At 32.5% G+C, this 23,178-nt stretch overlaps 1 protein-coding gene across 1 annotated transcript in view; it reads left to right on the plus strand.

Annotated features, from left to right (window-relative positions):
- The window catches only part of MDGA2 (MAM domain containing glycosylphosphatidylinositol anchor 2), a 140,312-nt gene that overhangs the window by 53,056 nt on the left and 64,078 nt on the right, over positions 1–23,178 (plus strand). Inside the window, exon 3 of the mRNA XM_049768946.1 lies at positions 13,341–13,489. Coding sequence (XP_049624903.1) covers positions 13,341–13,489 — 149 coding nt within the window. The remainder of the gene's footprint in view (positions 1–13,340; positions 13,490–23,178) is intronic.

The following is a 23,178-nucleotide window of genomic DNA, read 5'->3' on the forward strand; positions in this document are numbered from 1 at the left end:
TTGTATTCTTTAGACATGGAAATTATTATTTGCAGTATTTCAATTATTTGGTTCTAACATTTAGACATTTTGAGTTTGAAAGGTAGTTTCTTTTTATTTATTATTGAGGTATTTAAAGGAATGAATGCCCAGACAAAAATAGTAGACTGCATTCACTTATTGATTATGGTGTTTTTATTAACTTACATTTTTACAAGCATAGCCAGATAATATTGTTCTGAAGATTTGTCTTACCCTTTGTTAAGATAAAACCCAGTTAATATTTGCGAAGTTATTAACCAAGTTGTAAATTCCTATATAAATTTGAAATACGATGTTTATCCCTCAAGATTTCACTTGCTCCATTAGTCTGTCATTATAGTATAAAGTATAATATGGTGACTTTCAGTAGAAACCCATATATATCACTCTGTGATGTGTCTCAAATACTTGATTATAGATACATTAAAGTTCTGAGGTGAGTTCTGTGATTAAAACAGGTTATCATTCAAGTATAGAATTTAGATAACTGTTCCATCCCCTTCTTTTGGGGGAGGATCAGGGGTGTCTACACCAGCGACATGACATTGAAGGGTTACTTTTATTTTTGAGCTCAGAAATCGCTCATGGCAGGCTGGGGGATCGAACCTGGGTTGGTCCTGGGTCAGCCGTGTACAAGGCAAAACCCTACGTTGTGCTATTGCTCTGGCCCAACATCATCTTCTTAATCTAAGTCTCTCTGCCAACAATCAATCATTTATAGTCATAAAGGGCTTTGGATTTTGCTTAAAATATGTAGTTTTTAATTCATAATATATTTGCAAAAAATACAAATGCACTGAGTTTTGTTTCAAAGTTCTTTAAACTAAAGTAATCATTTTTACAGTGTTTGCATTTGATCCTAAAGTTAGCCTTTTATTAATAAAAAATCATGTCCTCATTTCCATAATTTTGACAAGTTAATTCTGAATATTAGAGTAAAGATTCAAATATTATATGGTAAATGAATACCTTTATTTTATATATCTCAATAAAACTCTTTATATTTGATACATAAGCCAACGATTATTTTTATAAATATTTATTTTTAGGCTGATGCAAAAAAAGGATTCAATTTTATTGAAATATTTCTTCACTATCGCTGATGAAAATATATTTATGTTATTTAAATTTATTTACCTTAGCTTTAAAATTGCTTTTATTTTGTTGTTTTTATTGTAACAAAGAAAATAAATGTGACTCTAAAGTATTATTCTTTTCTGATTTGTGTGTGTAGGATGAACAGTGATTAATGCCTATAATTATACTTTTTTCTCATTTTGCACTTTGGTTCACATGCGGAAGTGCTGAGAGCATACTACTAAAACTGTACTTCTGGTAGGACTCAAGACCATATGGCATGCCAAAGATCAAAATGGGTCTATGAAAAGCAAGAACTTTATCATTGTACTATGTAATATTTATATTTTATTTAAGAATATATTACAGGGGCTGGAGAGATAGCACAGTGGTGGGGCATTTGCCTTGCATCTGGCCAACCCAGGGTGGACCTGAGTTTGATTTCTGGCATCTCATATGGTCCCAGGAGGCTGCCAGGAGTGATTTCTGAGCACAGAGCCAGGAGTAACCCATGAGCTCTGCCTGGTGTGGTTCAAAAAAATATTAGAATTTTGTTTATTTTTAAAAGTTATATAGATAAGAACTTAAAGAGGATTATTCTATAATAATGACTGCATTTAATTGTTGCTTTACATTATTTAGTCAGAAGTGTTTATTAATATAATGCTTCAACATGTTTTATTAATAAAATTCTGTATTGTTGTATAAAAATTTCTAAAGAAAAAAGTAATTAAAATAAAAAAAAATTAGAGGCCAGAGAAAAAGAACAGGGATTAAGGTGCTTTCTTTACATAGGGCTGATCCAACTGGATCCCACGTATCACGAAAGAGTTATTCTCTGATCACAGAATCAAGTGTAGCCCCTGAGTACCACTGGTCAGGACCCAAAACAAAAAGGGAAAAATTAGATTACCTCAAGATGGATAATTGAGGAGCCAGAGATAAATTCCACCTGTATTCAGTGTTTACTCTGAGCTCAGCACTCATGGATCACTCAAAGGAGCGCTCAGGGACCATAAATGGGGTGCGAAAAGTCAAACCTGGATCTCTGGCAAGCAAGGCAAGCACCCTATCTGCTGTATTATCTTCCGCTCGCTGTTTTTGTTTTGTTTTGTCTTATGGTCCTGGTCATATGTGGAGGCTCTACTCTCAATTTTTCATCCTATACTGACCCTATACTGACCCAAAACTCATTACTTGAAACTCATTTCTTGAAAGTATAACTTTCAAGTGAAAATGTAACAGCAACAGAATTTTTCTTCCTAAACTCTTCCATATACCTTATTTTCAGTTGTCTGTTTTTGACTCCTCATAACCGCCTTATTTCTTGCAAGCTTCATTATGTATCTGCAAAAGATTTAGACTAGTAAATTTTAAAAAGACACATTCATTTCTTGATATCTACTGTATTTGAGTATTATTTATAAACTTATATTTTCAAATCTCAATTTTAGTGCTTTTCAAAAATTATTTGCAATGTAAAAATTGTAGTGTAAAAAGTATGGGTAGTTTATTTAAACTAGATAACTTTCATTATATTTTAAGAATATTTTAAAATCTTAGACTTACAATTTTATTTTAAATATTTAAGAATTATCTTTAGTTTTTATTAATAGAATTACAGTAAGTCTAAAAAGATTTAAACTCAAAGATTTAAACTGAAAAATATTCCATAAAATAAAACCAGAAGTAAAAGAAAAATTAATGAATTAGTTCCCTATTCAACCAGTAGATGTCATGTTTGGTTGTCAGAGCCATGATGGTTATAAAGAAATTTCCTTGATATTATTGTGTATGTCTTACAAAGTGAAAGTGCATACATTAAATATGTTGACTATAAAAACAGAGAAGGAATTGATGTGTTTACTTTTTTAATATATGTCTCCAATAAAATTAAAAATAATTAAAAATAATTTTTCATGTATGTTTGATCAAAAAGGGTTAGGTATTCTAAACACAATTTCTACAGGCATGTCTTAATTGAAATAATTTCCAGAGATGAGGGCTGGAAGACCGGCTCACCGTATGAAGCTCACTACAAAGAGTGGTGAGTGCAGTTAGAGAAATAACTGCATTGAGGACTATCATAACAATGTCACTATGTGAAGGAAGTAGAAAGCCTGTCTCAAATGCAAGCCAGCAGAGGTGTGGGGTGGGGAAGATGGGGGCTTTGGTGATGGGAATGTTGCACTGGTGTAGGGGGGTGTTATTATGATAGAAACTCAACTAGAATCATGTTTGTAAACATGGTGTTTAAATAAAGATATTAAAATAATAACAATAGAAAAGAAAATTTACAACTAAAAACAAACAAACAAATCGGCATGTCTGTATTTACTTTGGTGCCACACCTGGGAATGCTCAGGATTGGATTACTTCTGGCTCAGCTCTTAGAAATTATTCCTGACAGTGCTCAGGGAACTAAGTTGGCCACATACAGAGTAAATGCCTACTTACTGTACTATCTCTCCAGTCCACTGTATCTATATTTAACTATAACTATCTAAAACTATTTCTTGCCAGTATTCCTTATTAAACGTTCTTATATATGTACCATTTAAATTTTTTTTTGTGTGTGACTTTAATCACAAACTACTGCAGTTATCCTACTTTAAATTTCTCTATATAGTTTTAATTTAATAATTAAGAAGTTAAAATTTGAGAGGCCAGGAAAATGGCTGAAAAAGCCTGAAAAAGCCCAGAATTATTTTTGGCACGTATGATCTCCTTAGCACTGCTCAGAGTGCTAGCAACCCCACATGGCAAGGTAAGAAACATCCCCAAATACCATCTGGATGTGGTCCCTAAATGGGCAAAATCAGTAATAGATCTTGTTGTATTTAATTTTTGGTACATAATTATAATACAGCAATCTCCATGTATTACCGAGGCTTTTGTTTTATGTTTCTTAGCTGTATGAATTATTTGGAGTAGTTTATGTCTAAATTATTTTCAAATTTAATGTTTTCTGAAGTTACCACATATATTATAACTTGCAGTGGAAATTGTGTATTTTCAAAATACAGTGAAAATTATTTGTAGTAGATTGCAACTGAATGTAAAGATGATGATGCACTTTTATAATAAAGTCTGATCTAATTGTATTATTTAAAGACTTTATAGTTATAGATTAATTTTACGATCATGAATCTTCATATATTTTCTCTTTTTTATTTTAAAATCATTAATTTATATACACATTTATATTTTATAATACTAAAATTCAGCATATGTATACATTTTATTTTGATGGCCAACAAATCTAATTACAATCAAATACATGTTTCAAATACATGGTAATAAACAAAATCACAATATCCATGAGGTAATAAGGATTTTGTTTCAACTTTAGTTTCAAACTGTTTCAATAATACTAATGTATTTATTTAGGGGCCATAGTGATAGTAGAATGTGTAGGATATAAACATTGCATGCCATCAACCTAAATTTAATTTCAGTTGTTACAGATTTTCTTGTGGGTGCCCTGAGCACTGTCAGGAGTGTTACCTGAGTGCCTAGTTAGAAGTAACCTGAGGACATTACCATGTGCAGCCCAAAAGACAAATAAAAAGTTTGTATTTATATAATTAGTCCAAGTTTATATCATCATACAGATATGACATTTTTATAGTGAGTTCTGGCAGTGCAAGTAAGCAAGATAAGACTACTGATAAATGGAACATTAAAATAAATCTTATAAATAAGCATGATTAGAACAATTGAAGTTATACAATGAACTACACAATAAGTACAGTGTATAAGTACTTTATAGATTTGACATTGAAAGGTACCTTAATGGCCATATTGTGAATAGTTGTTAATCTTAACTTTGTTAAATGTTAAATAAATGACTAAATACCTGTAGTTAAATAATTGTCTTAAAGGGCAATTTTATAGTTTATTTCAGAGAGAATTGGTAAACATTTCTAAGTTTAAATACATATTCCAATCTTGTACGACATATCTGTTAAATTTGATCTTTAATTTTGCAATAAATTTTCCAGTCTTAGAAATTTTTAAAAATCATATGATCATATCAATAGACACAGAGAAAGCATTTGACAAGATCCAAAACCCATTCATGACAAAAACTCTTAACAAGATGGGAATGGAAGGAAATTTTCTCTATAGTGTCAAAACCATCTACCACAAGCCAATGGCAAATATCATTCTCAATAGAGATAAACTAAAACCCTTTCCTCTAAAATCTGGTACAAGACAAGGCTGCCCTCTCTCATTACTCCTAATTAACATAGTGCTGGAAGTTCCTGCCATAACAATTAGGCAAGAAAAAAAATATCAAGGGCATCCAGATAAAAAAGAAGTCAAGCTCTCACTGTTTGCAGATGACATGATACTATATTTGAAAAACCCTAAACACTCTACCAAAAATTTCTAAAACCAATAGAATCATATGGCACAATGGCAGGCTGCAAAATAAACACACAAAAATTAATGGCCTTCTTATACCTAAATAATGATAGAGAAGAAATGGACCTTTAAAGAAACAATCTCATTCACAATAGTGACATAGAAACTCAAATACCTTATTGTCAACTTAACTAAAGAGGTGAAAGACCTATTCAGAGAAACTACACTGCTTTAAGTAATAAAAGAGGACACAATGAAATGGAGACACATACCCTGTTCAGGGGTTGGGATTAACATCATTAAAATGGCAATACTTTCCAAAGAAATGTACATATTTAATGCAATTTCATTAAAAATACCCATGACATTCTTCAAAGATATTGATTAAGCACTTCTGGAATTTTTTGGAACAACAAACACCCACAAATAGCTAAAAAAGAAGATGGCAGGCATCACTATTTACAACTTGAAATTGTATTACAAAGCAATAGTCATTTAAACAGCATGTTGGTGGAATAGATCAAAGGAATAGATAAATGGAATAGACTTGAGCATTCAGAGAATGTTCCCCAGATGTACAATCAATTAATATTTGATAAAAGGGCAAAAATGCAAATTCGAGAAAGGAAAGCCTTTCAACAGGTGGTGTTGGGAAAACTCGTCAGCCACACCCAAAAAAGCTAACTTGAACCTCCATTTAACACCATGCACAAAGTTTAAATCCAAATATATAATGACTTTGATAGCAGACCCTGAACCATAAGTTATATTGAAGAACATATAGGTAAAACACTCCATGACAATACAACTTAAGGCACAGTCAAGGAGGAATCACAACTGTCTAAACAAGTGGAAGCAGAGATAAACAAAGGTACTACATTAAACTGAGAAGATTCTGCACCTCAAAGAAAATGGTGGCTAAGATACAAAGGCCACACATATAATTGGAGAAACTATTCACCAAATAACCATCAGAAAAAGGGCTAATATTTAAGATATACAAAGTACTGACAGAACTTAACAAGAATAAACTTCAAACCCCATAAAAATGAGGAGAAGAAATGAACAAACATTTCTTCAAAGGAGAAATACAGATGGCCAAAAGGCACATAAAAAATGTTCAATATCACTAATAGAAACACAAATAAGGTACCATCTCATGCCATAGAGACTAGCACACATCACAAAGAAGAAGAACAATCAGTGCTGGCAGGAATGTGGGGAAAAAGGAACTTTCATTCACTGCTACTGGGAATGCCATCTAGTCCAGCCTTTATGAAAAACAAGAAGGATATTACTAAAAAATAATGGAAATTGAGCTCCCATATAATCCATCTATACCATTCCTAGAGATATACTCTATAATGAGAAAATAAAATAAAAAATGTCCTCTGCATGGCTATATTTATTGCAGTACTATTTACAATAATCAGAATTTGAAAACAACATAGATGGCCAACAAAGATGAGTGGCTAAAGAAACTGTGGTACATATACACAATGGAATACAGCTATCAATAAAAATGAAGTCATGAACTTTCCCTACATGATGGACATGGGTAATTATTATGTTAAGTTAAATTGTAAAAAGGGCCAAAAATCCTAGAGCCCAAATGAAGGCCTGAGGTCTGAGACAGCCCATGGGCCCAAAGTTAAAAGGGAACCATAAAAGCCGAGGGCCTGGGTTGCCCTAGCTTCGGTACAGCTCCGGGGCCCAAGGGGGAAGCCCAGGATCAGGGAAAAGCCCATTACCTCAATAAAGACCATGAAACATACCTCAGAGAATGCAAAAGCAAAGCGAGTTTTTATTCCAAAGTTTTGGGGCTCCGTGGACAGCCATGTGGACTGAAACTGGAAGCCCAGGGCAGTATAGGGAGGCATCATTTATAGGTTCAAGGAACCTTAGACCTATCCCTATTGCAGGTTTAAACACAATGTCCAATCAGATGGCAAGTTTGTCTTTTCCCAAATAAGGCCCAAATATATCAAGCTCCACTTTGGAGAGGCATTGGCCCAGGGCAGCAGGCCATTGATCCTCAGGTGAAATACCAGATCAAGGGGAATCCAGCAGGCAGGATGGAGAAAGGATTAACAGTCATATCTGGTCAAGGTTGGGGACGGAAAAAGGTTTAACAGGCATCTATCACATATCTGAGTTATTATAATATCTATTTTTATAAAATTTCCCTTAACAAAATTAGTCAGAGGGATAGAGATAGACTCAGAATAGTTTCACTCATCTGTGGGATTTAAGAAAAATAAAAGATATGATAATAATACCCAGAGACCATAGAGGTGATGTTTGAAAGGACCAGCACATGATAAGAAGTTTACCACTAAGGTTTGGTGAATGCAATTAGAAAAATAACTACACTGACGACTATCATGACAGTGGTATTGAGGGATAGAAATAGAATGTCTGTCTGGAAGAGTAGAGAGTAAGGAGGTGGGGGCGTTGGTGGTAGAAAGTTTCCATTGGTGAAAGGGGGTATACATTTTTATGACTGAAACCTAACTAAAAATTTTTTGTAATCATGGTGCTTAAATAAAAATGCAGTAAACAAAAATAAATATATTAATAACAATAAAAATAAAATGTCCATTTTTAAATATTTTTTCTCTCATACTTAATTGCCTATGCATGGTTTTGGGGGGATTTTTTGTTTTGTTTTTTTTTGGGGGGTATTTTTTTGGTTTTGGGGCCATACCCAGTGATGCTCAGAGGTTACTCCTGGATATGTGCTCAGAAATCGCTCCTGGCTTGGGGACCATATGGGATTGAACTGTGGTCTGTCCTAGGCAGAGGCCCTACCACTTGCACCACCACTCTGGCCCTGCATGGTTTTAACTATACTGTTTTTTAATTTAAAGTGAGTCACTATCTTTAAAAGGTGTGGGTACTACTCTTAAAGATCAAACTTAAGTAATTAAATATCTGTATATTTAAAAACAGAAGCAGAAATTGAAGAGTTGGTATTCCCAGCACAGTGAATAAGGGTTCCTTTTCTTCCCATCCACATAAGCACTAATTTTAACTTATGAGTACTTACACTCACACTAGTATGAGGTGATATTTTATTTGTGTTTTCCTCATAATAAGTAATGAAAAGATTTTCTTTTTTTTATATTCATATTGGTCACATTCAGGGATTCTTTGAATTCACTCCAGGCTCTGTTTGGGTTACTCCTGGTGGATGATGCCTTGAAATAACTACTACTGTGCTAGGAATGATACCAAAGTTAACCATGTTCAAGGAAATGATCTAAAATCCTAGCACTATCCCACTTGGTCCTTTCTGGCCCAATTTTTATTGAGTTTTTTTTGTTTTTATATATATTCAGATATTAACCTTTTGTCAAATGAGGGATGATATAAAATACATTAACCAATATTTAGTAGTGTCTTTTTAATTCTGAGATTTTTGTTTTGCTTTGCTTATTTTTTTTTTGTTTTGGTTTTGGGGGGCCACACCTGTGGCACTCAGGTGTTATTTCTGCTCTGTGCTCTGAAAATTACTCTGGCAGTCTTGGTGTGTACCAATGAGATGCTGGGGGATTGAACTTGCTTCCACATGCAAGGGTAAACACTCTACCTACTATGCATCAGTCCAGTCCTAGTAATTATTTATTTTGTGCTGCAGAAGGTTTTTAATTTGATATAGTACCATTTGGTTTATTTTCTATGCTAAGGCCAATGCTATCAATCATTGAAGATGTCTCTAGATTTATATCATGAGTGAATTCTTCCTATGCTTTTCTTAATTTAAGTTATGGATTCAGGTTTTGATATTTATCCACTTTGTATCCACTATAATTCATTTGGTTTTTTGAATTGTGTAAGATGTGAGTTAGGGGTCTGAGGTTTATTTTTTATGTGACTGACCAATTTCACCAACACCAGTTGCTGAAGAGCAAATCATGACTGTCTCAACACTTTTGTAAAGGCATTATAATCCCTCACAAAAAAAGTACAAGAGTTTAAGAATGGGCCATCTTCCATTCACACCGGAACCAGGCAAGCTATCTACGAAACATCCAAGGTCTTTTATTAGCAACAGCTGAAGCAGTTCCTCTAGCCAGAAAGACACCACCAAGGTCTTACATCGACCTCCAAAAAGAGAGACATTCCGTTTTACACTGAGAAGACTTGACAACAACAATGACCTGCTCTACAGGACATGGTTCTCTCTAGTGCCCCTTAAGTGTGAGGTGAAACGAGAGGATGCTCTGCACCAATCCTGACTGCAATATGGGATATGCAGACTCCAGGATCTTTAATACAGAAGCATGATACCAACAACAGAGACTATGTGAGGAATGGAGGTGTAATTGCCACTACAGAGGATGACTTGAATTGGACAAACTAGGTTTGCCTGGAGTCTAGAGTCAGTCCTGTGCCAGGAAACTTCAGGGGTAGGGTCTCCTTGTATTTAGACCATATTTTTCTTTCCATAGTCCCTTATATTTTGGTGGGCCTATGCAAAACAAATGCCACTTTAACACCGTTTTGTTACTAAGTTCCCTTGACTCCATATCCTTAAGAAAAACAACCCACTAAAACTTTTGAGGTTAACTTAAACTAGTAAGCATGTGCATGGAACTAGATAAATGTACTTTGCCCTCAATGTTTAAGGAGTTACATAAGTCTAATGTCTTTAGATTATATTGTGTGCTGCTAAGAAATAGCAGGTACTACAACTGGGGATTTGAGGGACAAAGTAATTGTATTGTACATGGGTTCAGTTTTGTTTTTCTTAATGTTCTTTGGCTGAAACTTCAAGGCTGGGATATCATCGATGGGACTACCAAGAATTCTGTTTATGGGTGATTGGGCTTCCACTGTAACTTTACCCTGTCCTCTTTCTTTCCATCTTTGTTGTCATAATTAAAATAAAAAAAAGTACAAGAGTTGTTTTTTCTTATAACCCAGCAATTAAAAACAATTTCCAAAAGATATGTGTGTCCCTAAGTTCATTGAAACTGTATTCACAGTAGTCAAAATATAGAAACAACACCAAGTGTTCAAGAATAAATGACTGTATGAAGACATTGTGGTATATAAACATAATGGAATATTACTCAACTATATGTAAGGATGAAAATCTTCAAGTTTGCCACTACAGGAATGAAACTTACTGAGAGAAGTTAGCCAGGATAGAGACAGATATGGAATGATCTATCTCATATGTGGTGTATAAAGAAAGAATCATAGTATAGGAGAAACACATGGCCATGAACAGAAAAACTGGAGAGCTGGTCTATAGAACTGAACTTACCAGATTGGAGGTTGGGTGTATGGGAATAACTTGAAAGGTTTCTCTGCAGAAGGTCATTGGTTCGAATCCCAGCATCCCATATGGTCCCCTAAGGCCTGCCAGGAGCGATTTTCTGAGCGTGAATCAGGAGTAATTCCTGAGCGCTGCCTGGTGTGGGCCCAAAAAACGAACAAAAAATATTTTAATGGGGGCCGGAGTGGTGGCGCTAGAGGTAAGGTATCTTCTTGCAAGCACTAGTCTAGGACTGACTGCACAGTTCAATCCTCTGATGTCCATGTGGTCCACCAAAGCAGGAGCTATTCCTGAGTGCATAGCCAGGAGTAACCCCTGAGAGTCAATGGGTGTGGCCCAAAAACAAAACAAAACAAAAAACAAAAATATTTAAAGTGATATAATTTAAAATATTACACAAATAATTTGAGGTCATAAGTACAGGTCTCATGCATATAAAACATTATATTTGCTACTAAAAATTTCAGTTTTATCATTTACCATGTATTGACTTCTTATCTAATTAGTTGCTTCCTTCCCATTTCTTCAATGTCTTCTAATTCAGTTTAATTGGTCAAAGGTGTATTACTGTGTTTATTATAACATCTTTAGTTAAAAACATTGAGCTGTTGTCTATGAACTGCCTAAGAGAACTACTACAGTTAATATTTGGGAAAGTTGATGTATAAATTAATAATGTGGTGGGATATTATGTTATTTATTCTATAGACTCTTTTATTTTATCTATATTTGACTTTGGAGTATTATGATCTTGAATTTGTTCTATCCTTTAGTATTAAAAAAGATTTTAGAAATGTGAAAAATAATAAAATGAATTTAATGGTCCATATCTAGAGACCTCCCTCATGTAAGATTTTTATATTAATGTTAATAATATACTTTCAATTCATTTAAAATAACTTATAGACTTTTAAGTATTCCCAAAAGTTGATAAAAGACTTTTTAAAATGGTATTAAAACCCATATATTTATTTTATTTAAATTTTCTTGTTAATTTTCAGAGATTAAATTTCAGTTAACTTTATACAGCTTATTTCCATCTCATAAAATCTCTGAAGTAGATGATCACCAATTCTATTTTATTCCACCTTTTAACTAGAAAAACTTTTGTTAATTTTTTAACTAATACATACCTTGGATGATTACTGATTAAAAGTAAAAATAAGTAAGAAAAGTTCTATATACAGTTAAAGAAACAAGCCAACACATAATATTTAATCTATTTACAAGCAAAATGAAAACATTAAAATTAGTCATGGTAACTATACAATGCATTAATTCAGTATCCATTAGAAAGTAAAATATCTGGGGCTGGAGCAATAAAGCAGTGGTAGGGCGTTTGGCTTGTATGTGGTTCGATCCCCGGGCGCATAGCCAGGAGTAACCCCTGAGCATTACCAGGTGTGGTCCAAAAGGCTAAAATAAATAAATAAATAAATAAATAAATAAATAAATAAATAAATAAATAAATAAATAAATAAAAGAAAAAGAAAGTATAAATATCTGAAAATTATTTTTATAGACTAACATTCTTGTATTATTGTGTTCTTATATGGATAGTATTCTTTCACTAAAGACATGGATTATATAAGCAAATATTTTTATTTAAGATACATGAAGTTTTAGAAACAGCCTAAGTGTTTATTAATGGGTGAATAAAGAAAATTGTGGAAAAAGTGTCAAGCCATTTAAATAAGAAAATCTTGCCATACGTTGTGACAATCTTTGTGACATTATACATGGATATTTAAAATATGGAACCAGAATGTCAAAAATATAGAATAATCACTTCTTTGAAAAAAAGATCCATGTATGAATCAATATGCATGAAAAATTTCAATATATTTTTACAAATTTTTAGGTTTTTGTTTTTGTTTTTTTTACAAATTTTAAAATTCTATTTTTTTTTTCCTCTTCAAGGATGACACATTTCAAATATTCCTTCTGTTTGCCATTTTTCCTCCTCTAGATTCTTTAAGGACATTCTTCTCTTCTCCCATACTTTGGATATCCATGTTCTTCAAAGTACAATTGGAAGAAAAAATTCACATTGCAGTTAACAACCATACCATTACTTGTCAGAAATAACTCTTCTTCCTCTGTGTTCACTAACTTGGCAATGTTATAAATTCCCTGGCTTTACATTTATTATAAGTATATATCAATTGTCCATGTTTAGAGAGTAATATTTCTTACTTCACCCTTTCCTTAATTCCAGTCAAATAAGTTCAACTTTATTTATATGTTTATATGACTAAAACATTCAAAAATACCTTTCTGATCTTTGGCCCCCAAATTTGATCCTTTTATTGCATTTATTGTAGTAGATGATGATAGTAATTTCTGTTTTACTTAAGTCAAAAACTGTATTGTAATGATCCCTGATTCTTTTCTTTCTTTCTGTTTCTCCATTTAGAAAACATTTTTTTTATTTATTCTCAGAATCTCCATAAATTTTATAAAATCTAATAATCTGACTTTTCTATACAAATATTTCTTAAAAAACATTATCGTTCTAAAGTTCTAAATTTGTTTAACTGTAAAATATGCCATCATTTAAATTTAAGCACTCTTTATTTTTTAGGAAAGGCCTATGCTCCAGAATTCTATTATGATACCTACAATCCTGTGTGGCAAAACAGACACCGGGTCTATTCCTACAGTCTGCAATGGACACAAATGAATCCTGATGCAGTGGATAGAATTGTTGCATACCGATTGGGTATTAGGCAGGTAAGAAATGTAAGAAATACCTAATACTCACTTCTTTCTCTCCTTTGCTTTCTCTTTTCCTTCCTTCCTTCCTTCCTTCCTTCCTTCCTTCCTTCCTTCCTTCCTTCCTTCCTTTCTTCCTTTCTTCCTTTCTTTTTTCTTTCTTTCTTTCTTTCTTTCTTTCTTTCTTTCTTTCTTTCTTTCTTTCTTTCTTTCTTTCTTTCTTATCTTTCTTTCTTTCTTTCTTTCTTTCTTTCTTTCTTCTTTCTTTCTTTCTTTCTTCTTTCTTCTTTCTTCTTCTTCTTTCTCTCTTTCTCTCTTCTTTCTTTTCTTTCTTCTTTCCTCCCTCCCTCCCTCCCACCCTCCCTCCCTTTCTTCCTTCCTCCTTCCTTCCTTCCTTCCTTCCTTCCTTCCTTCCTTCCTTCCTTCCTTCCTTCCTTCCTTCCTTCCTTCCTTCCTTCCTTCCTTCCTTCTTTCCTTTCTTCCTTCCTTCCTCTCTTTTTCTCCTTTTCTTTCCCATTTATTTATTTATTTTTTGGTTTGGTTTTGGCCACACCCGGTGATGCTTAGCTCCTGGCTAAGCGCTCAGAAATCGCTCCTGGCTTGGGGGAACACCTGGGATGCTGCGGATGGAAACTTGGTCCATTCTAGGTCAGCCATGTGCAAGGCAAACATCCTACCGCTGAGGCACTGCTCTGGGCCCTTATTCATTTTATAATTTCTTTTTCTCTTTTTCTTTCTTTCTCTTCTCCTTTCATTCTTTTTTCTTTCCTTTCTTTTATCATTTCTTTTCCTTTATTCCTTTCTCGTTTTCTTTTTCTTGGAGAAACATACAATACCAGCATGCAAAAGTGCATTGTAGCATTTAAAGTTGTTTCTCCAGCCACCAAACTGGTATTTTTTATTTCTAGTGAACCCTTGTTATTCTCTGCTTTGAATTGGAATTTCAGATTGTATTTTCCTCTATAAAGATGTTACTCTACACAGAAAACTTCCAAATTACTTATAAATCTTTCTAATTAATTTATAAAATTTCTATTGTTAAAAATACATTAGAGGTTTAACTTTGCATTTTCTGAAATTTATCATACCAGTTATAAAATAAAAATTACATGACAAAAAAGCTAAGAATCTTATTTAAGATATTTTCACACTATACTGTGTGAATCTTTATGTTGTTTTCTAAGAAATTAGAGACCTTATGTATTTTTACTTTAATATGTGTAAAGTATATTGGATATTTTAAAATTATTTATATTCTTAAGTGTGAAATATATTCTTTCAAATGAGACACTGTTAAAAACATTAATCTTCCGTTAGTATAAATAATGTTTGATCTTAACGTAGGTACTTTACTCTTACATAACTTTTCTTTAAGTTATTTTATTATAACAAAGTTTTTGAAGATTTTGTTACTATATAATTTATGCTATCTCCCGTAGCGCTGCATATTCACTGATGTGTATGTTTTCCTCAATTAAATCACAGGATCGCATTTTGGAACTGAACAATAGAAAAGACAAGTTTGCTCTGAGAGTGATCATTTACAATTCACTCAACTATATGCTACTATATTTTTAAACATTCTTTCAATGCTTTTCCTTTAATTTTCATAAGAAAAGACAAAGAATGATGTCATTTAAATTGATCTAAAATATTCCTCTAGTGGAATCATCCTGGCATTTAATAATCATTTCTTTCTGGGCTAAGTATTTGTTGGTCAATGATATAATAACCAGTAAAGGCTTAATCACTTATTAATCCTCATTTGCATTGGAGACTCAAGTAAATTTGTCATTCTCAAATGCTTATTGCTTGAATTTGACAGTAATATTAATTGATAAAAAGACATAAAAATAACCACTTTCGGGGCCGGTGAGGTGGCGCTAGAGATAAGGTGTCTGCCTTGCAAGTGCTAGCCAAGGAAGGAACGCAGTTCGATACCCCGGTGTCCCATATGGTCCCCCCAAGCCAGGGGCGATTCTGAGTACTTAGCCAGGAGTAATCTCTGAGCATCAAATGAGTGTGACCCCAAAAAACAAAAAACAAACAAACAGAAAAACAAAAAATGCTTTCTTTCCATAAATGATTTTATCTCTTCCTTCTCTTTTACACATTCAATACATCTAAATATATAACATTCAGAGATTTCTGAAACATTTCTCTGACTTGGACTCTGCAACTCATTTTCTAAGTTTAGATTATGTCACTTGACCATTTATATTAGTATTTTATCTTATATGTTTTAAAATCTGAATAACTTTAATACAGCATTTCTACCTATATTTCTGTCTCTTCCTAATTTCTTTTATACGTGTTTCTATTTCAATGATATAATCAGGATTTCATCTTTATTTTATCATTTATATAATATTCTTTGATTATCTTTCCTTAGTTGGGTAACTGTCCATTACTATCTGTAGTCTGAAGCGCTGCCTGCTTAGATCTGCAGAATTTCCCCAGCTTTACTATTTATTTACTCCCTTTAATATTCTTCAAATCCTTTGTTTCTAGTATCTCCATTTCATATCTCATTCTTCAAACCCTTTATTTCTAGTATCTCCATTTTATATCTCAGATCACCTTATCAATAGTACAAATTTAATAGGAGGTTTTTTTGATTTTGGAACCTTACCTATGAAGTAGACAGCTTTTATCCAAACTGGTTAAATAGCTTGCTCATAAGAACCAGCTCAGTAAAAGTCTACCTTATAGTTCATATGTTGTACTTGTTATTAAACAGTATTTCATTGTATTTGTTAATAAACAGTATATTTATTTTTGCATTATATTTCTTGTTGTGCACTTTGTCACTGAGTTTACATTTAAAAAAGTTTTTCTTCCTTAAAATTCTCATCTCCTCTAAATTTGTGCCTTTATATTTTTGATCATGAAATTAGCAAAGAACTCCCTCATATGCAATGGCACACATTTTCCAATAACTGTGTTGTTTTTCTGTGATGACCAAAATTAGATAATTACCTCTGTTCTGCTGCTTTAGAAAAATGAGAAATATTTCTAAGTGTGCATAATTTTCCCCATAGTTTTATTAAAATGATCAATTCTAGACACATCTGGGTTCTAATTCTGGCCAAAACAACCTTACATTTTTAATCATATAAACTTGAGAATATTTCTGATCCTATGCCTTGATTTCAACTCAGCAAATTGAAGATAATGATTTCCATCAGGCTAATGGGATATGGAGCAGAATATATACTGCCTATTTTCTCACTGGCTTCAAGGCTACATTATCTTAGATGGACTGTCCTATCACAGAAATCCCTTACAATGATTACATTTTTTTTTTTTTGGTTATTGGGTCACACCCAGCAGTGCTCAGAAATCGCTCCTGGCAGGCTCAGGGGACCATTTGGGATGCCGGGATTCGAACCACCGACCTTCTGCATGCAAGGCAAATGCCTTACCTCCATTCTATCTCTCCAGCCCCAATGATTACATTTTAATCTTCCAAAATTGTGTAAATATTTATCTAGTCTAATAATTTTATTTTAGTTCTATATGGAACTCTATATAACATAGGCCTAGTCGTAACCACAGTGATCATATTTATCAAGTAATTTTAAGCCTTTTTTACTATCTTATGTTTTTTGAACCTACTATCCTGAAAAATATGCTATATAGTGATTCACATGTTTCACTTCCACCTTGACTGAGTTTAAAGTATTTTTAATTGAATCAATGAGGTGCTAATATTTCTCTTCCCAAGTTTTGTGAGATACCTGCTATGCACTGAAGGTAAATTTACTGTAGTGCTATAAATGATAGCCCATAGAGATTTTTCCTTTTACTAACACAATTTTTGAAGCTTTGTGATGCTTTTTTAAAATAGTACTTTACTCTAATTGGTAATTTTATTCAAAACTTTAATTTTACCTGTAAAGAGGGACTGATATAATTTCGAGGATGATAAGTGAAGTAATAACTTTGTACTGGTCTGTCAATGTGGACAGGAATGTAATATTTTATGGATAAATTAAAAGCAGGAAGAATATATATTCTTGTTTTCTCCTATCATATTCCTTGTATTTAAGTCTTTTTAAAATATTTATAGTTTAAATAATTAAAGCAGTGACAGTAGTAATAGTACAGCAAGTGGGGCATTTTCATTTCATGTGGCCACCCTGTTAAGATACCTGACTCCTTTATGATACTCAAATCACTCCTACCAGGAGTGATTCCTGAGTGCAGAGTCGGGAGTAAACACTGAGCATTTCTGGATGTGGCTTCCCTGTAAAACAAATAATAAAAAACAAAAATATGTAAAATACTTAATTTAAATATTTCTCTACACATAAAAGTTTAGAATTATTTAGAAAAACTGTTCAAAAATTAAATTTGATGCTGATTTTTCATGACATTTAACACTTAAAACTCAGAAACAATAATATTCATATAAAATATGGACTTCTATATTAGAATGATCATATTCCTTGGGTATTACCATTTTTAGCTTATCAACATTTCTTGGAACACAGACACTTTGAAGTTACCAATGAATTATAATATAATAATTATTATAATGAAAGTTTTTTATATATAATGAAAGTTTTATATTGCATGCATAACTTAATTTCATATGAGCCCTGAGAAACTTTAAGCAATAAAAATGCTTTGGTATTTGGGGGTTACATCCCATAATTATCAGGGGTTAGTAATGGGTCTATGCTCAGAAATGATCCTTGATGCTGCATAGAGTACCATATATGATCAAAGATCAAACCTAAGTTCAACACCTGGAACATAAATTACCTTACCCTTTATACATTATCTCCAACCCAGTAATGAATATGCTTTTAAATATATAGAACACTACACATAAAATTTAGATAAACTATGTTATCAATAAGACTAGAAACACACACATTAAAAATAGAAGTCACGATTGGAGAAATAGTATAAAAATAAAGAATTTGCCTTTCACGCCTTGATTATGAACCCGTTTAGAATCCCTAGACCATAAATTATCTCTAAAGTACTTCCAGAAGTGGTTCTTGAGCACAGAGCCAGAAGAGGCCACTGGCATTGCTGAATTTACAGCTTCCAAAATAGAATATATGCCTTAATTAGTATTTCTATCTTTTGTTCAGTTAAATTTGTGAGTCATGTCCTACAATGCTCAAGATTTACTCTTCCGAGAGCCTTATGTGGTTCTGCAGATCAAACTCAAATTGGCTACATAAATTGGCAAGAGAAATGCCTTACCTTTTGTATAATAGCTCCAGCCCAATATTTCTTTGATTAGGAGAACAAGGTTTATTCAAAAGAGTTTTTACTACTTTTTTATTTCACTATTTTAGGTCTTACTATTATGTCATTTTTAATTTTTTGGTGTTTGGGCCATACCTAGGACTTTAGTCTGACTCTGTACTCAGGAGTAACCATTGACTGTACTTATAGGTTCATATATGATGACAGGATCAGCTGCATGTATGAAAGTGCCTTACCTGCTATACTATCTCCAATTTTATATGATTTACCATATGTTTTTATTTTATCCTGTATCTCAAGTATTAATTTTACCAATAAAGTATGTATCTAACCAACTTGATATAAACAATCTCACATCATTCTGAAATATAGCTTTAATTATATAGTAAATTTTGAATTAAGCGAAGTCTGAAAAAAAATATTTGCTCTTCTAAGATTAGTAGCAGATTATCCTCTAAAGAATTCTATATTTTTAATCTTAAAGTCATTAGACATAGTATTATCTTTTTTAAGTTAAGATTGTAAATTTACTATGGTATATTAAACCCACAGCTCAGTGTGTGGGTTTAACTAAAACTATCATTTAGACCATTTTTGGTACTAGCTCACTGTTTTAGTAAAATTATATGGCTTGGTTAGTATATGAAGGGTAAGATGTCAAAACTGCTTATAGTTTTTTTTATAAGGCATTATGATATATCTGTAAAAAATACTAGAATTCTGTAATCACTTATTCTGAAAACTGAAAAATACACCATGTGAACTAAAAATTAATAGGTAGAAATTTGTTTCTTAAAATTTAATGCCCTTGTATTGTACTTGTTAGATTCAGCTAAGTAATTTCTTAGTCTTCATAGACGTTTACTAGCCTCCCAATTATTTGCTTCATTTATTGCTTAACAGGAAAGAAAAAGGAGTATGAATGTCTAACTTTTCTTGGTATCTAAGGAATTCAAAATCAAGTAAAACTGTTTCTAAGTTGAATATACTCAGAAGAATAATAAAAAGCATAAATAGCCATTCAACTTTATTTTAAATATAACATAGCTATAGTCTTTAATAATAATGAATTTCTGATTTATATCAGTAGAGATATTATTATATAATATATTCCTCACCATAAAGATCACAAAAAATTAAATTTTTGGCTTATATTTTAGAAAGTAATATATTTTATGAATATCTTATTGTTCATACATGAATTCATAATATATTAAAATGCCTAAAGTTATAATTATTTGCTCATTCAGTAACTAAAACTATATGTAAATCATGTAATAATAATCTTTTCTTTGAAAAAGAGAAGTGCTATCTGCAATATCTTAATAAAATAAATGCTGTAATATTAATAAATGGAAAGTGCTATCAAAATAGGTATGAGAGCAACTAGGACTGTGAAGGGGGGAAGCTAAAAGAGATGATCACCCATGCAGAGACTCATTTCTCAACTCAAGAGGTGGAACACTTGTCTTGCATTTATTTAGCCCAATTTCATCTCCACATCACTAGATATAATCCCTTGAGCATCATTTAACCACTGAACATAGACTCAGAATATTCCCTCAACATCACTGGATATTGGCCTGGCCTCCTTCACCTCCTCTTCTTTTTCCTCTTCCTCTTCCTCCTCCTCCTCTGGCCTCTCCTCTCCTCCTTTCCTCTTCTTCTACCTCATCTTTCTTCTCCTCTCTCTCTTTCTCTCTCACACACATATGCAAACACTTCCAAATAGATAAAAAAAGAAAGAAAAAGAAAATCTGACAGAAAAAATACAAGTAAAAACCAAAATATGAAAATAAAAAATAATTTATCAATTTGATGCATGTATTGCAAGAAATAAAATAGATATGGAGGGTGAAACTTCTGAAATCACATTCTGAAATTCACTGAAAATCATGTTAAATATTCTGAGAATCTTACTAAAGTTTGATAAAAATAGAAGAGTACGTTTTCTATTTTTCCTATTTCCAAATCATGGTCATGTAAAGAATTAATCTGGAATAAAGTTAAATAATCAAGTACTTTAGCTACAACAAGTAAAAAAAATTCACCCATATTCATTAGTTATTTTATTCACTCTTAACAACTAGATAAGGTAAAATAAATGACTCTAAACTTGGTTGTCTACTTTCATGACCCTTTATTTTGTTCAGCAAGAAGGAAACAAATTTACCTTGAAATATAGATTGAATTATATATTTGACAAGTTTCCACTATAGATATGTAAACATCTATTGACAGTTTGCAATCCAGGTCACTTGCACAGGAACAATCAATTAAGAACAGCAAAAAAGTTATAATTGTGTGTAAGACTCTCTAACATGAGAGTGAGACATTCTGTTTCAAAGGCCTTGAGACTCCTATAATTTCAGATAATTGCATTTTTTCTGCAGTAAATAGCTGTTTTTATCACAACAATTATGCTTGTAATTAAAATAAAGTAATTATAAATATTTTTTAATTTCTTTTTCTTTTTTCTTTTTGTTTTCGGGGTTTTATTTTTGTTTGTTTTTGGGTCACACCCGATGACGCTCAGGGTTACTCCTGGCTATGCGCTCAGAAATCGCTCCTGGCTTGGGGGACCATATGGGACGCCGGGGGATCAACCGTGGTCCATCCTAGGCTAGCGTGGGGGAAAGGCAGACGCCTCACCACTTGCACTACCACTCCGGCCCCATGTTTCTTTCATTTCTGATTTATAAAAAGTAGTATTTATGATATATATTTAATTTATGTTTCAAATATTTTGACTTTCTGTTAAGAAAATTTTTCTGTCAAAATTTGTGATACCCTGTTTTAATCCCCTAAACACATATATCTCACATGCTACTTTCCCCTAACCTGATTGGCTGACATAGATTTCGCACCCTATTTTGCTCTAACCTGATTGGTTAAGACACAACATAAACATTCACTTTCCACCTAAAATAGAGTTATAACCCCTCAAGTGGATGTTGGGTGCTTTTTTGTAAACTCTCTACTTGCCCAGGATCTGACCTCACCAGTGATAATTACGAATACTAGATTTAAAATGTTATTGAATACTTTTGCATATCATTTTCATGATCTTTTCTACTTCTTCTAATCTCAGTTTAACTTTGATTTTATATAAAAAGAAACAATTTGCTAAACTTTAAAGGCCTACTTAAGTAATTTGAACAAAACAGTTAATATGTTTTCTTTCAAGAGTATTGATTTTTTAAAATAACAAATGCCATGATAAATGAATTTGTATCTATATATATTATTTGTTTTATCAGTGTTTCTCTAATTTTATTACTTGAGATATTTTAAAGACTTTTTAGTGTCATCATTGAATTAAGTTTATGATCAAAATATTGGAATGTTCTGCAATTTTCTATTATATACATTTTTTGATACTATTGTAACTCAGAACTTTTCCACATGGGTGAAGTCATTGTTCAAATGGTATTTATTGCTATTTTAGTGAAATCAGTCTAGAAAATGTTCTTGGTATTCATATTTCAATTGATCTAAATTGAGTGACTCAGTTTACTCATAAGAGCATGAGTAGTGTGCAATATCAGTAATTGTTATCATAAACAAAATTATTAAGGTGCATGGAAATCATTTGAGTTGAAGAATAAGAGTATGATTTTTATTTTTTTAGTTTTTGGGCCACACCTGGTGATGCTCAGGGGTTACCACATGTATTTGAGTATAAGCTAACCCGAGTATAAGCCAACCCCCCTAATTTTACCCTAAAAAAACCTGGGGAAAACTTAATGACTCAAGTATAATCATGCAGCAGCCACTGGTATTTTTCAAAAATAAAAATATATACCCTAAAGAATTACAGTTATTAAGGAATAATTAAATAAATAAATAATTACATAAATACATGATTACATTTACAAATACATGATTGTTTGAGATACTGTATACCATTAACATACCACATTAACTCAATGGCAACTTTAATAAAGTGAATAAACTATTTAAGGCAGTAAAGCATTGTAAATAAATGGATAAAAATCATGAATCCTTATACTCCAAAACTTCCAATTATAAGGATTCAGGATTTATAAGCATTTATTTTATTTACACTACTTTACTGCCTTAAATGGATATTTTACTTAAATAATGTTAATATTGTGGATTATATAGTTCAGTGGCATACAGTTCAGTTCAGCCGGAAACCTCATCAGCTCAGATGTGACTTGTGGACTGAGCTGAAGCACTGCCCCCTCCAGCAGAAAGCAGAGGACAACTGGAAACTATGTGCACCAAATTAAATAACCTGTATCATTTGAGTAGGAGCTGAGCAAAATTTGTGCCGGAAAAAACACGGCTTATACTCGAGTATATACGGTACTCCTGGCTATATACTCAGAAATCGCTTCTGGTTTGGGGACCATCAGGGACACAGGGAATTGAATTGCAGTCTGTCCTGGGTGAGCCCCGTACAGGGCTGTGCCAATGCTCTCGGCCCCAAGATTATACTATTTTTATGGCAA

Source organism: Suncus etruscus, chromosome 2 (genome assembly GCF_024139225.1).
Source record: "Suncus etruscus isolate mSunEtr1 chromosome 2, mSunEtr1.pri.cur, whole genome shotgun sequence".
In the NCBI taxonomy this organism is placed as follows: Eukaryota; Metazoa; Chordata; class Mammalia; order Eulipotyphla; family Soricidae; genus Suncus; species Suncus etruscus.